This window comes from Agelaius tricolor, unplaced genomic scaffold (genome assembly GCF_023055355.1).
Source record: "Agelaius tricolor isolate 1412-34295 unplaced genomic scaffold, bAgeTri1.0.p SCAF_4, whole genome shotgun sequence".
Classification (NCBI taxonomy): Eukaryota; Metazoa; Chordata; class Aves; order Passeriformes; family Icteridae; genus Agelaius; species Agelaius tricolor.
The window spans coordinates 23,873,610-23,890,065 of NW_027269264.1; the positions used below are offsets into that span (position 1 = coordinate 23,873,610).

A 16,456-nucleotide genomic window follows, 5' to 3' on the forward strand; every position below is an offset into this window, starting at 1 on the left:
ACATCACGTTTCTAGAACAGCCTCATAATAGCAGTAATTAACCTCAAAAGATGTGCCAAGTTTCTCCTATACTTAAATACATCAAACTGCCATTTTTCTAAGAGAAAGTAATATAGCAATAGCTTTTACTATTGGCATAAAATTTCTGTGCTGCACATAACAATAAAAAAGTTCTACTGACATTTCAGTTTGAGTAGTTAGTGCTCTTGTGTATGCCACCAGGTGATAGCTCTCACAGCTCAGTCCTGGGAAAAGCACACCCTGACCTTTCCCTGCTCATAAAAGTTGTTTGCAGTTTCACATATTAAACAACACAGTTCCTTTTTTTCCCTGAAATACAGAAAAAAGGAGTGTTTCCAGAAGAAAACAGTCTGTAATGTTTGACTAATCTACTTTTTCTTTGGTGTCAGAAAATCAGAAGCCCCTTCTTAACAATGCTTTTATGTTGTTGAGGAAGTGAAGGACACTGACCTGTAACACTGTGTCCATACTAGTGAATGGCAGTTCTCTATGCTGAGGGAACAGTGAAGAGCACCTGAGGATGAGGCAAAGGACACAGAGCCACTTGCTGAAGGAGAGGCAGCCAAAGGGGGGTGATGGAAAGCACACTATGCCACAGCCCATCTGTGTATCATCCATGTCACATCCATATCATCCAACATGTCATCTGAACCCTCCTTTAGAAGTATTGAAAGAAGTACTTAAACCTACTGTCATAAATTAACCATTGTTGCTCAGAGAATAATTCAAAAGCAATTCTTGTCATAAGATCTATAGACAATGGAGTTTTACTTTAAAAATTCCAGTCACATGAAAAGACATCAATGAAATACTTTTCTAGGGCAGCAGATTTATTAGAAGAAAGCATATAAAATGCCCAACTGCCTTGACTGCTTGATCTAGTTTTGAGCCCCCTGAGACTTCCAGGAAGATATGTTTAAACTCTTAGAGGTTTTCTCTGAGTCAAGATTTGCTGTGTATGTGAGCAGGATGTTTGCACCATGAATGTGGGAGCCTGGCTTTGCTGGAGTTTTGCAGATGTTGAGACTGTTACCTTGCAGGACTCATCAGCACAAGTTTGCTTTGTTGTCACACTTCCCAACTGACAATCAAAAGCACACATGAAGGTGCTTACCAAGACAAAACTCTGCACATAGTTCTCAATCTGCTTGATGCAACAACAAGTGAACATGCATAAAGATAAAAAATCCATTCGGAGACATCCAGCAAAAAGAGAATTCCATTTTCTCCCCTTTTTGCGTATTACCTCATCATGCCTGTGCTGGCAGCACTATGTTTCAGCCTTTGCTGTACCATGACAAGTTAAAACAAAAAATTACATAAGACATTCTTTTACTTCTTGTTGGAGCAGACTTAAACCTACTCTTCCCTTGAGGTATAACAAGAATATTGAGAATTCTTGTTCCAGATTTGCCATGAAGACAATCAAACCCAAATTAAAACATCTTGGGTGCATGGTCAGTGAACTTTAGATTCTTGCAGCCACAAAAACAAAAATTGTGACCAAGATCATCGTTGCACAGGTTAGATAAAGCTTCGTCTCTTAGCTGATGCATAGATGTACTTGCATATACTGGGCAGAAAATTCCCAAGTCTGCCAACAAGAGTAATTTTGTAAAACGCTAAAGATAACAAATAGCTAATGGCTAAAATTGTGTATGTACACAATTTTTATGATGAGAAAAAAAAATTGAAAAGAGGATTTCACAAGAATTGAGTTATTCTAAGCACAAGTACAGGCTCAGTGGAGAATGCATTGAGACCAACCCTGAACAGGTCTTGGGGGTGCTGTTGGATGAGAAGACGGAAGAAGACCCAGCCAACTGCACTTGCAGGCCAGAAATCCAAATGTATTCTGGGCTGCATCCTAAGCAGTGTGGCCAGCAGGGTGGGGAGAGGATTCTGCCCCTCTATTCCAGTTTCATAGAGTGCAGCTGGAGTGCTGTGCCAGCTCTGTGGCTTTCAGTAGAAGACACAGACCTGTTGGAGATGGTCCAGAGGAAGGCCAGGAAGATGGTCTGAGGGCTAGAGCAGCTCTTTTATGAAGGCAGAGTTCAGGAGATTAAGTCTGAGAGGGGAAGATTCTAGGAAGATGATGTAGCAGCCTCATGAACCTAAAGGGGGCCTACAAGAAGGCTCAGGAAGAACTATTGACAAGAGCATGTAGTGACAGGACAAGAGGGAAAAGCTTCAGACAAAGAGAGTAGGTTTAGATTAAGATATCAGGAGGAAATTCTTTCCTGTGAGGATGGTGAATCACTGCAATAGGTTGCCCCAGCAAGTTGTGCATGCCCCATCCCTGAAGCTGTTCAAGGCCCGGTTAGATGGGGCTCTGAGCAACCTGGTCTAACTGAAAGTGGCCCTGCCCAGAGCAGGGGGACTGGAACTAGGTCATCTGTAATGTCTCTTTCAACCCAAATCATTCCATGATTCTATTGTCTGGCAACATCATTATGTCTTTTTCAATACAGCAACACAGAGGAAAAAAACCAACAAAAATCAAGAGCCAAAAACCCCCCACATCTCAAAAAAAAAACCAAAAAAACTTAAAAAGGAACTGATACGTGTTAATCCAGTTACTAAAAACTTGTCTTAAAATAATAAACCAAAGCTAAATTCTAAAATCCATAATTCTCTTTTCCTAGGATGGCTGCAAAAGAAGTTTGACCATGTGTTCTCAGAGACAGGATTTGACTTGACCTATGAAATTCTGAGTAATGAATGGTATTATCTGTTAATTAAAGCAGTGCATAAAGAAAACAAGTAATAATCACATTTCAGTCAAATAAAATTCAGTTTCACTTTATTCAAGATTAAGAAGGTGAGGGTAGGGTGGGGGTGGAAACCAAGAGAACCATGCTATGAAAGCCATGCAGCTGAACAGAAAGGAAGCACAACAATCAGACTTACAAATGTTTCACGAATTTCTCAGAGGTAATTGTAACCTTAGCAAACTGAGAACCCAAATGACATTTCTCAAATGTTTTAAGTTTACATAACAGTCATATAGAAGAGGAGCAGTTCTTCAGCATTTCAGTAAAGGCCAAGATACACTTTTAAACACCACAGTGGGCAGAACCAAATGCCTACATTTTAATGTTTATCGAGATCCCCTTTTCTAGTTGCATATACACTTTCAATAAAAATTAACATACCTATTCAGCCTTCTTGTTGAAAAAAATATGCATATTGCAATAAGGAATGAGGCACAGCAGAGTAGACATCTCATACAACCTGCAGTAATCCAGAAAATTACACGATGGCACAAGTCTAAATACCTTTCTCTTCACTCTGGGGTGATACATAGTTAAAGGAGAAAACTGATGTTTGCCAAGAAATGGCAAAATTCTTTCATGACTGTATGGAGAAAGCTTTATTAAAAAAACAAAGTCAAAAGACAAAAGTTACAGACTAGAAAAGGGACCTATAGAAAATCATATTTTCATTACAAGTGGAAACTAAGGGACATGGAAGAGAAGTCCCACACTGACTTGTGGACAGTTCAGATCTTGTCTTAAGGCTTTTAGTTAGAAGAAGATCAAAATATTTTATAGTCTATAAGAAAAATGCCATTCGGGGGGAATTGTTTTGTTTTCCAAAACATCAGCTGTTTAACCACAAATATGCACATTTAAAATAAATCCTTCAACATTAAGAGTTAAATTGCTTTAGCATTACCAAAGACCCAGCTGACATTTGAGAATCAGAGTTTGTTGGCAAAATAAATGTAAGAAATAATTAAAATAGAGGCTCTGTGGAGAGAAGATATTTTGAATCAGGTAAATGGAAAAGCTACACACAAATGGAAATGTACAAAGTACACACACAATGCATTTCAAGTGAAATTTGCAGCAGGTAGTCTGTAAATTCTGGGAATGCAGAGGAGACTACAAACTTTATCAAGAACATTATGAGGCTATAAAATGAACTATCATGCCTAAGACAGAAATCACAGACGAAAAACAAGAGACAGATAAAGAATGGTATTCAGTGCACCTAAAACCACTGCTTATCTAAGGCAAGGTATGGAAGTTTGGCGTGATATAACCTGAGTTAATACTCTTGGTATGTACTTGGTGTACAAAATGATTGGAGTAACACCATCATTGTAATAGCTTTGAATCCCCTTATAATATTTTGCTTCCATTTACAATTTATAGGGAAAATTGCAAGATTACCTGTATTTTGTAACTTGCTAAATGGTTACTCAACACCAATGGCAAGACTTATGGTAAATTAAACATCTGCAAATATAGGTTACACGCTAGTTGTTTTAGATTTACAATAACGGAACAATTTGGATACTTCAAGCATTACCAGCAATATTAGAATTCTATCCTGTAGCTATAAATATTCCAAACTATTGTTTGGAAATAATATTTTGGCAGTAGGTGCTTTCTATATGTACAAGATATTTTGAAGACTTTGACATGGGAATTTATGGAAACCTTCATGTAACACTGTATTGTTTCATGTACTTTTTGTATCAACTGCAGTAAACAGCCACTCAACAATACTACAACTACTACATCTAAGAAATAAACAGAATTGCAGACATTCAAGCTAATAAAATGCTGCTGTCTGGGTATGAAACAAAGAAGTTTCATTGGGTAAGAAAAGTTAATAAAAGTGACTGTGACATATTATATTTATTATTTAATATAAATTTGACTCCACTAGTCTTTTGCTTAGCACACAATATTGTGTAATTCAAGGCATTTATATTTGGTATGCAACAGTGCACTTATAACCCCATAAACTCCTTCTTGAGTTGCAAGACTGTTACTAACTTACTATCTAATAGTAGGCTTTTATTAATATTTTTAGTGCAGTTAATTCTCCCCAATACGCATTTTTGTAAACTGTTACATTTTAATAATTGATAGAGGTGCTGCAACATTTCCTTGAGTAGGATATAAAAAAAGTTTACACCAAAAGCCATACTGTACTGTATAAATTAATTGTGACCTGGTCCTTCCATTTACAAAAAGCCCTAGTATTGTCAATTAAGCAGCCACTTGCAACTTCAATTTAAATTCTCAGACCAGTATCCTCCTTCTTATATTTTGAGTTTTAACACTAGTGATTAAGTTAACATTTCCTTTGACAGAGAAATTTGTATTTCAACACAGCCTCAAGTCACATTAAAACCAAAACATAAAGTAACTACTGATTATCAGAATCAAATCGAAACTGCAAGACTTGCTCCAAATACTACCATAAGAATTATTCCAGAGTTTTCAGTTTCAGTATCAAAGGTTAAGACAAACTCACTTTACACTGCTTATATAAAAAATGAAATCTGAAATTCTTACATTAAAAACCAAGCAAACCAAGACAAAACTTGGCAGATTTTTTATCATTACATAATTTTTAATCTAACATCATCTACTTTTCTGACATGGACTGTTCTGATCATAATAAATAATTGGACAAATCTTCCCTCCTTCCTGTTTTTGCTTCTGTTGATGATATTCAAACAGTTCTGTTTGTGAAAGAGGAATTAAAAGGTAGCTGTCAGTGTTCTTCATCTTCTCCATTCATTACAATTTTGGCTGATTCTCTCGTACTTCTTCTAGTTTGGAAAGGATCCACTGTATAAGGAAAAAAGAAAAAATTAAAATCTTTCTGTGGTACAAAACAGACAAAGCAGCTGAAAATTGGACTGGTTTTTGTCACTGTCTTTACTACCTGCTCTTTTCCTAACCAAGTTTTAACACAGTGTTAAAAATTCTTCTGTAGAGTATAAACCCCTGTCTTTCTAACATGAGAATGGAGCCATTTAAGCACCAGTATTCAACATTTGATACTATGTCACATTAAACTTGTTTCCTGGTCTGAATTTCAAGGAGTAAGATTTGAAAAATAAAAGAAGACAACATTTAACCCCCATCCTGGCTCTGCTTTTGTCTACAGCTCTAGACAAATCACAGATGACAACAGAGAAGCAAGGATCACCACAGACAGAAGACAGTAACAGGTCGCAGCAGTGTGATTACTCAGAAAAAAAGCTTACAGCAGGTTACTTAGGAAAAAAGCTTTCTTTAACTGTATCTTGTTTCTTTTAAGGGATGTTCATATAAAAGGGAAATTAATTTCCCAAGAGTATTAAAGAAAAAAAAAAGGAGGTTTGGGGGAAGGGGCAGTGAGATGGAAATCTAGAGTAGGACATGAAGTTATATTGAGGGTCTGCCATAAAAGGTGTGCATACCGCTTTTAAGAAAGATGATTGGATTACTACAAATCAGAACCTGTTACTGTATCAGGTTCTATCTCCTCATATGAACATTTGTGTTGGTTTTGTGTTTTTATTTACCTCTCTAGGTAAATAAACACCCCAATATTTTTGTGAAAGGTGTATTTATTTTTCTTACATAGGACTTACATAGGACTTACATAGGACTTCTTACTTAAGACTTGTGGTATATGTAATATGGTATACTAATTTCACTTTTGGAATAGTTCCTGATTTAGCAGGGGCATAGATGGGATTCCTCTCCCAGAGAGACTAATGGATCTCAGCACTGCCCACCCCTGTTCCACACAGCCAAAAAGAAAAAAAACATAAACCTCAGCACTTCCAAAGATTAGAGGCAAGTGAAATTCAGCCCAGGGCCCTTACCTTTCTGAGGTAAGAGTTAACTGCTACCATTTACCTGTAACTAGAAACTACCTTCAGAAGGACAAAAGCTGATGAAAACCTAAACTGATGAGAAGATGCAAAAGCAACTTAAACTAATAAGAGAATGCAACTTTTGCAAGCTGTCTCAAACCATGATTCCAGGGAGCCACACCCCTCTGAAATACGCTGAAGATTCATGCATTTTTTTGGTGAAAATTACTAGCTACACTAGTTAAAAAACAAGGCAGAACTCTGACAAGTAGCTACCTTCTGGTAGCAGATCTGAACTGCTCCTACTATTTGTTGCAGTCAAAACTAATGATGTCAAAATGAAGATGTCCCAAAAATGTGTATAAAAATAGCTGCAATATCATGTATCACATAAACTACTGGTATTTTTATTAAGGATTTTCTTAAAAAAACCCTGTATTTTAAAGAACACAGCAGTAACACCCAACCCCTGCCCACCACCTAGGAGTACAAATAATTTTGGTCTATTAAAATATACTATTCTAATTAATATTCTAGACTGTTTAGTTTTTGTTAGCACTACTGTTTAATCAATCTTTTGTCAGACTGCTGTAATTCAGAAGATTTATGTAGAGAAAAGTCTCGTGTTGGAATTGAGTATTTTTGAAATTCAGTACTGAGTAGATTATTGCTATCTCCATGTCTGTAACAGATATGTGGAAATACTGAATTTTAACTATACATAGTTTCAGGTTAAGATTATTTCTGTTACACTTTTTAAGTTAAATTTACCACTATATTTTTAACTGTATTTTGACTTTACCTTAGCATCCTCTGGACTTCTAAAATTAATAATTTTTCCAAATTCTTTGGCATGGAAGACAGACTTAACTCGTTCCTAAAAAAAAAAGCAAAACCAAAACAGTAATTCAAAACTGAAGTTAGGTACTTCAGGCTTTAAGACCACAATGCTATTTACTATCAACGCAGCTATAATGGTTCAAACAGCCATGTGAACCAAGAAAGGTCATCTGAGTATGTTGGCATCACATGCACATACCCTGAGAGAGACCATTTTCTGCATGAAAGCTCAGTAGGGTGAACACTCCAGCAGTAACAGACTCCCCTTTTTACCATGGAGTCCCTGGATAAGGGCCTATAAACGTGTGTAGGAATGGAAGGGAGATAATGTATATGTGGTAACAAAATCCATTACTCCCCAAGGTTTTAATTTGCAATTCTTCAAGTCATTACTTGAGTGGACATTCCACCAATACTGACTTGCAAGTAGTGGAAACAACGACTTAAGCTTCAGAAAGAAAAACGTATGGAGTTATTTGCAAAATACAGTTTTCAATCATAGATTTCAATACAGAGCATACTGCAGACATGTTAATGGATTCTGAAATGACTGCTGTGTAGGGGTAAAGATGGATATGTTATTCAGCATTGTCTGAAATGGCAGAAACGCTAAGAATTATTTCATCCTGTAAAAGTTCACTTGCAGTCAGAAATCCAGTTTGGAGGATTCCAAACCAATATGGCTCTGCCTTTCATGCTCTCTGCAATAGAAACAAATAATCTGAGTGAAAAACTGAATGACGTTTTGCACCATCAAGACTGTCCTGATAACCAATATGTGTAATTACACATATGCAGTTTATTAAAAACAGAAACAAAATACTGGCAGAGAAACTTACTGAATGAAGTTCAGTTAACTAAATTCAGTTAACAGATCAGTAAGAATTTAAGATTTTTTGTTAAGAAAGTGCCTCTGTAAATAGCCATTAGTAGTCACCTTTCTCCTTATGTCCTTTGCCAGCTTATCAGGGAAAAGAATTTTAAGGATTTTTTTTTAAGGAAGAATTGCAACTAAGAGCAACATTCTTCAATTTGTAGAGAAAGGGAAAATATATTTGTCATTATCATAAGTTTTGAAGACAATAAAACCTTATTATATGCCCCAGAGAGCATAATAAAAATATTCTGCAATGTTCTGAGCCTTTTGTTATATCAGCATTTTTCTGACTATGAATACACCATCAACTGGGGCATACAAACAAAAAATTCCTACAGCTCAAGGAAAAATCTCATCTGCAAAGACCAAGTCACTATGCTGCTTAAAACAGTCAGAGACTAGTTATCTGAGGAGTTCACTCATGACAAGTTTCAACTCCTTTCTCTGAGTACATCTCAGATACAAAGGAGATCAAGAACTCAGCTGAGTGAGCAGAAATTCAAAGTTCAATTTCATAAACAGTAACAAAGAAAGACAACAAAACATGCTACGAGTAATGTACCTTGGCTTCAATGCGCAATCTTCGACCATCAACGATGAATGGTTCTTTGGTAAATTCATCATAAGTGTATTGCCATTCACATGTCAGCTGTCCAAATGCCCCCTTTGTCACAAATAACACACCACTAGGCACCAGAAAATAAAAGTAGTTTTAAAAATTAATGTAAAAACACTTAGAAGTTGTCATGTTACCCTTTCTCTACTGAATTAATTTGTCATTGCAAAATAGGTTTCGTCTCATGATCTCTAACTACACAGCACACTTTCCAAAAGAGTGAATTTTGAAACTCCCTCTTACATTTAAAATACTGTGTTTCATAGCAAAACTGTAACACTATTTCAAGCTGTATTTGAGAAGGATGCCCCATACTCTACTGCTAGATATTGACTGTTCCTATATTATCCTTTATTTCTTTCAATACACCTTTGTAAGTGAATCCCATAGTTCCGGTAATTTTAGCCTAACCCAGTTTATAACAAATCCTTCTCAGCTAAAGCAATCTTAAAATCAGTACTTCTTTCCCTTCTTAAATAGAAGAGAAATAACACTGAATACTCTCCTACTACAAACAATGACATTGTTGAAGATTATTACCAGCACACTAGGCGTGCCTTCCCCATTATTTTGTCTACATATATGGTGACAGTGCAGTTATTGATCAGCAATCATCAAGGCATGCACATTTTTATGATTGTTTTAAGTACATATTATTCAGAGTCAAAACTGTTTACCTTTTTGTTACCATTAACAGATCTGTACTGTTGACCATAGCATGTGCAATATATCTGAGTTTTGCAAATCTTCCATTTTCAATTTTCTAGAAGAGATAGAAGTTTTATAGCTTTGAATATGCTAGCAATGTACTAATTTTGTGCATAAACGTTATTTATGCTCCAAAAATATAAATTGTAACAAAGCACAAAGCATAGACTTTTAAATAAAAGGCTACTTTCATTAAGTCAAAATATAACTAACATCTGTAATAGCTAATGTTCATAACTACTTGGTTAGAGTTAATACATCTATGTAAATAAAAACCAATCCTAACCAAAACTGACAAGGAATAATGTAACTTCTCTAAAAATGTCAGGACTCCATCTTCTACATACTTTTGATATACACAGAACTTCTGCTAACTAATACATTTCTGAGACAATAAACAAAATAAAGATTCCTTTCTGACTTTATTGCATTGCCTCCAAAACATTGACTAATCAACCCTGAGAATAAATCTATACCTAGCTGTATATAAGCACCATTAATTATCATGTAGACAGTGGGACTAACAATAATGCACTTGAGGTAGTACTTAGCATTCCTCTACATTATTTTGTTTACTCATTAACTAAACCATTTCCTAAATTAATGTGAATACTGTAGCAGAATATTTCTAATCAGCATATATTTAAAATATTGATGACAGTAGATAAGTATTTTTTTAAAAACAGAAGCCCTGTACCTCTCACATGACTTGGCAACCATTGGATTTCTGACTTCCTGAGCAGAGAGTGATTAAACTAGTGGTCGAATTAATATTGCTGCATCTTGGTTGGGAATAGCAACACAATTGCTTGCATGCTTCCCAGCTGTTACAACTTGGAAGCAACACCAGATTAGAACAAACTAGTATGATTCAATAAAGTTTTAACTACAAATATACAGCTTCAGATAAGTATGCAAAAGTTTTTAAAATATCTAGATTAGTTCAGAAAACAGTTAAGAAAGTAAAGTCCTTTAATATGTGTTCCCCAACACAGTAAAATGATGAAGACATTTAATTAGTGTAAAAAACTTCAAATTTGACTGTGTGGATAATTCCACTTGCAGACTTTTCAAAAATTATCTCTTCCCCAAAGATACTGATTCTTTCGCGACTAAAAAGCATGAATATTTGAGTAGCAGGTTATCCTAAGGAGAGCTTTTGAAAAAGCTCTTAGAAATTTCCAATTATTCCTCTTCCCCCATCTCTTTCAGGCTACAAAATCACAGCTATTGGTCACACGCCTACTTACATAAGTCACTGCTTGCATTTATTGCTGCAAGAGCTAGTGTCAGGAGCAGGACGAATTCCACAAGAAGAATGGCATAAAAAAAAGAGGAACTAAGGGCTTGGAAAATAAGCTTTTTTTTTTTTAATTTTTGGAAACATCTTATTCGAGTTTTATCAAGGTGTTGTTCTGCCTCTGAAATGTGTATCTCCCTGCCTCTTGTATTAGAAGCTTAGACATAAATAAATAAATAACTGAAAAAACCTCTCTAAAAGGTAGCCCCTGCTACATTCCAGTACATAACACGCTGGATGGTTAGAAGACAAAGGAGGCTGTATGGACAGACTATGGACAGCATGAATAGGATACATGATCCACAGGTCAGCCTACTGGTCTAGGTCTGTACACTGATGGCCTTTCATTAGTGGCCTAGAAAGAAAGACAGGGAAATGGAAGAGAGGGCTAACAAGAACTAAAAGAAACGTGTGGGAAGAGCCAGGGTGGTTCAGAATACGTATAAAATGCACTTCACTTAACTGTAAGACACTTTGACAATGACACAAATTACTCTTACTGACCAAACATACAAATATCACACAGAATAACCAGTATCTCTGTTCTATTCAAAGTGTACATAAAAGCATTTAGCAATTTAGCCTTATTAGGATGGAGAAGATTTCCCATGTTGGAGAAAGTAACCTTCTTATGCTTTGCACAGCATAGAAGTAAGGCTCTCAATCCAAATATTAATCCCATTTAGGTGGGACTTAGGAAAGGAGGGTTACCTCTTTATATTTTCTGATTAGATTGCTAGCTAATTTTCAACTAGTCAAGTCCCCCTGCTGTAATTTTCTCAGCTTACAGTAAGAGATTGGGAATTGTGAAAATTATGCAAGTACAGTACTTAATTATTGCACAAGCAACAACCTTAAACAAAAGCTAAACATATACGAAACATATTTAAACATATACCAAATTCTACAAAAAGTGTTTCATTCTATAAGATTTCCAAACATGTGACTTGTGGAGAACAAAAACATTGTTGCCATGTGGCACACACTGAGATAACTAGCCCTCATTGTTAGCTATGAGTCAAAAATCATAAACTAACTGTGTTTATAGTTTTGTAGACAACAGGAGTTAATTGGGAAATAAAACACAAGGAAATGCTGCACAGACTATTTATAAAGGGAACAAACACTTGCTAATGCTAAGCAGTAACTACTTTTAAATTTTCTGCCTTTGTATTTTTCTACCTTTTATTTCCAATCTTCATCCTTTTTAGCATTAGACTTTTACCTATTCATTGGGAATACATCATAGAGGGAGACTGCTGACAATTCTTGTAACAAGCTCACTACTGCACTCTGCTACCAAAGTGCCTTATAGCACTCAAACATAAAACGATATATAACTGATCACTCAATACAGATGCATAAATAGTTCTTAAAACTTTTATGGTATGTAGCTATTGTTTGGAGAAAGACAGCAACTTGGACCACTGTTTGGTGATGGAAAACTATGAAAAGTAACATTAATCAGTCATTCTTTGTTCACTGTTAGTTTCAACATTGGAAGAAAACACATACAAATCTTTAAAATGCAATGTCTGTATTTCAAATTAAAAACATTTTAATCACCTGCTTAAGTATGTGCAAATCTATTAAAAAAATAACACTCCAGAAGCTGTAAAGCATGAAGTAACACAATAAGAGATCCCCTCCTTTGCAAATTCTTACCTGCAGTACAATTACTCAAATGTCACTGCAATAATCTAACAGTAAAAGTGATCAGTTATGCATATATATGCAAATATGCTCAATGTCTTAGAAGTGGTATCTCTGCACCTGGAGAGATTCCTAATCACACCACACCTTCTTAATGTAATGAGAAGCAAGCCAAGAGGCCTTTGATTAAGTTAGAAATGATACAGAGCAAAATTAAGTAGTGGAGACAAAAATTAAAATCTATGAATCCCCTGGTAATAGTTCTAAAAAATACCAGTAGTATGTGTGATGCTTAAGTCAGAATGTTTGACAATCTTCTTGAACTCATTCAGATGAAATAGTATGTAAAAAAATACTGAAAAGGCTGTTACTGCTTAAAAAGTGGTTGGAAATCTGTTCTCTCTTGATGTTCAAATTAACTTTCATCTGGACTACCAGCGTATTTCCCTATGAACTGGTTACTGTCCAAATGTGTGAATTCTGAAGGCAATCCACTGTCGTTGCTAGAAACTCCAACCCTGAATGCATCTTTCAGCTCAAATTACAAGGTAACTTTTTCAAAAGCTATAGAATTGCTAATTTCTGCAGGCTAACCTGGTATTATTATTACCTATCCAGTCTTCCTCACAGAAACATTTAAAAGTTCTAACCAGTTCCTAAGTGACTTCATAGATGTAGCTTGAATGAGTGTGAAAAAAAGGGGAAAAACTGTTAAATAAAAAGTAACATGTAAAACATGAATTTTTTGCCATGCAAAATTCTTTCATCATTTATGAATAATAACCACCAATAATCCTTTATTACCTACTTCCTCTTTCAATTATCCTAATGTGCCATGTCATTATACAAAACACAAAGCAATGTGCAATGTCCATGATGTGTTAGTATCAGTATTCAGATTCCATTTAGCCATGCTGAACATTAACTCCCAAATCCACCTAGTTTTTATTAAAATCAGTGGGAATCTGTGGTCATAGTTAACATTTAAATCTAAGGCCACAGCCAAGACAATAAAAATTAGGACAGCAGCTTTTTTTCAGAATGCAAAACTTCTATTTCACAGCAGAAATATAAATTGCCTATGATGACTGGCAGAATTATCTTAATAAATGTTTGATCTGAATACACAGGAGAATTTGTTTGAGCAGCTGAGATGGAGAAACAATACTGATCTACACTTTCATCATGATGACCACATCTAGACGTTCTGTTTCCTGTTTTTTTGCATTTATATAAGTGTTTAAACCCTGTTAAACACTTATATAAATGCAAAAAACATTAAACACAACTCTTGGATTCATACCATTTGAAGCATGACTCATCAGCAGGGAAATTAAAGAATATTGTCTTTACGCTTCAGTCACAATCAAGTAAAAATGAAATTGAGTAATGCAGGCTTCCATATTCCTCTGGAACAATCAGTGTCAACGGGTTTCAGACAGGTTCCCATAACTGTCTTCTATTTGGGATTGGGCAATGGCTCTGTAATAGTACCCAAATGTTGCATATTTAAGTGGTAAGGATCCTGCTTTTTCCTTTAACCTAGACAGACAAGGTTTTCCAGAGCAGGACAGATCTTGACATCTGTGAGTGAGTAAAGGGACCAGCAAGCTAGACAGCATTAATGAATACCTGGTAAGAGTCTGGACAATGACAATTAAAAATGAAGTTATTTTGAACTTCATAAAGAATGTAATTTTGCAAAGTGAAACCTCAGTTTTAGGGTACTTCAGGACATGGATATTTATGTTTTGATTTGAAATCAAGCCTAAGAACAGTGAGGGAAAGACAGAAAGAATTAGCATGACATACTTTTCCGACTAGTCAGATGTTCTTCCTGGCAGACCAAAGTGTGAATGCTAAGTAACAAAGGGCTGCTCAAATAATTTCAACATCCTACCTGATACGAAGCTCAAGACCAAAAAGAATCACTAAACCAAAAGCTGAACACCTCCAATACAAGAGGATATGGTAATGAAGCACAGCTTTGAAGGACTGTCTTCTCTGAAGCAACATAATTGTGCAGCAACCTTATACAACACAGTATAAGCATCATCACAAACTCACTAGTTATAAAAGAAAATTAAAAATAATAATAACAAAAATATTTTGCATGTTTTGAAGTTGGGTAGACATTGACACAGAGAACCACTGACTGCACAGCGCAACTGCTAATGACTCAGCTTCAAAAGCACAAAACCATTCTTTCAGCTTTATTTCCCGGCAGGCCAAGACCTCACACATCTGTTGCTTCTGGAAATAACTAATAACAATTTATGCATAAACAGTCTATTAAATGAATCCCCAAAACAGTCTAAAGTATCCCCTGGCACTGACCTATGCCTAAGAGCATCTTGAGAAAACCAGACCACCAGAGAGGCCTGAACAAAAGGGATATACTGGATGACATCAAAGGTAAAGAGCACAGCCAGTTATTCACCTCAGCAAGGAGGAAGTTATACAAGTAACTGCAAGAGTAAAACTGAACTCTTGGGAAAAGCTGCATTGTCAATTTGTCAACAGCACAAAATTTAGCAATCTGAGACAAAAGGAGAACACTTGGACTTGGAATTTTCAGGGACACACTGAAATGTATGGACTTCAAATTCAGTTCAACAGTTAAAAGGAACGGGATGGTGGAATTATGTAGCCAAAAGTTCAACTGTTAAAATACATTAAATTAAAGAAAAAAAAAATTGAAAATGAGGTCTCTCTTTTTTGCTACAATATTTTAAATCTCCTCTAAATGTTTCAGTGTTTTTGTTTTAGTTCTGGGGATTCTTCCATCCTGAAAGAACATCAGTTTCTGCTATTAGTTTTCACAGTTTTTGTCCCAAGACCTAAAGAGAAAGTAAGTATCCCAGATGGTAAAATTTCTTGTTTTCCCAAATCCCCATATCCACAGATCCAATTTATTTCTTTTTCTATGTATGTTCAGAGAAGCCTAGACTCAAGAGAGAAACAAGTAAAATACTTGCACAAAATTACTATATTTTCTATTAACACAAAAATTTCAAAAATAGAAAAATAGAACTATACCAAAGAGACAAAATATTCTAGGGCATATAATCATATTTGCAAACTCCAACTGGAGTTGTTCATTTTGTTGGGCTTTTTTTTTTATTTAGCATTCTACAACCTTTTAATCTAGCAAGTAAAGAACAAATTCATTTATACTGCACTGTAACTTGAATTAGTAATATCTGACCCAGAAATACTAACATTCATGTACTAATTTTGCCTCCATGTTCTGCAGAAACTTGTAGGATTTTAAGTGAAAAAAATTTAAAACCTAGGTCAATTTTTGGGGCAAAAATTATGACATTTCTAATGCATTTTCTAGCAAGATTGGTCATTACAAAAGAAAAACAATTTTATAGGATAAAAAACCAAATTGCAGTAAAGCAGCACAAAGGAAAAAGATAACGTTAAGTAACATTATTCCAATATTTCAAAACCTAGTAAAGTTAATTAAATGTCACAGTAACCTTTCCATTATGTTACAGCTAACAATTTCCTCAACTTTTTGACATCATGTGTCTTTTTTCAGAACTGAAGAGCAAAATTATTTCTTTCTTCAAAGTAGATTTGTACCTGAAATATTCAAAATCCTTTCCACAATGTTTCAGGCAGTAACACACTGCAATGGAGCCTTTCATTTGTTTCTGCAAGGCATCCTTTTGAGGAGACAGCATTACAAAACAAATAGGAACACATGACCTGTAGCACTCATAAGCATCAGCAATTTCAGCTAAAACCATCTCCCAAAATTAGTTTGTCCCCCTTTTTCTCTGTGACATTAAGGGCAAAGGGTAACTGCCCAAGAGA

General features: G+C 35.4%; 1 protein-coding gene across 9 annotated transcripts in view; it reads right to left on the reverse strand.

The window, feature by feature from the left end:
- Positions 1 to 2,807: 2,807 nt before the first annotated feature.
- Positions 2,808 to 16,456, reverse strand: part of VPS13A (vacuolar protein sorting 13 homolog A) — a 108,050-nt gene continuing 94,401 nt past the window's right edge. For all 9 annotated transcript variants that reach the window (XM_071424890.1, XM_071424889.1, XM_071424887.1 and 6 more), the window contains 4 exons: positions 9,645 to 9,730; positions 8,914 to 9,037; positions 7,437 to 7,511; positions 2,808 to 5,615 (listed from right to left, as the gene is read on the reverse strand). In XM_071424890.1, the coding sequence (XP_071280991.1) occupies positions 5,565 to 5,615; positions 7,437 to 7,511; positions 8,914 to 9,037; positions 9,645 to 9,730 (336 nt within the window). In that variant the 3' untranslated portion in view covers positions 2,808 to 5,564. The remainder of the gene's footprint in view (positions 5,616 to 7,436; positions 7,512 to 8,913; positions 9,038 to 9,644; positions 9,731 to 16,456) is intronic.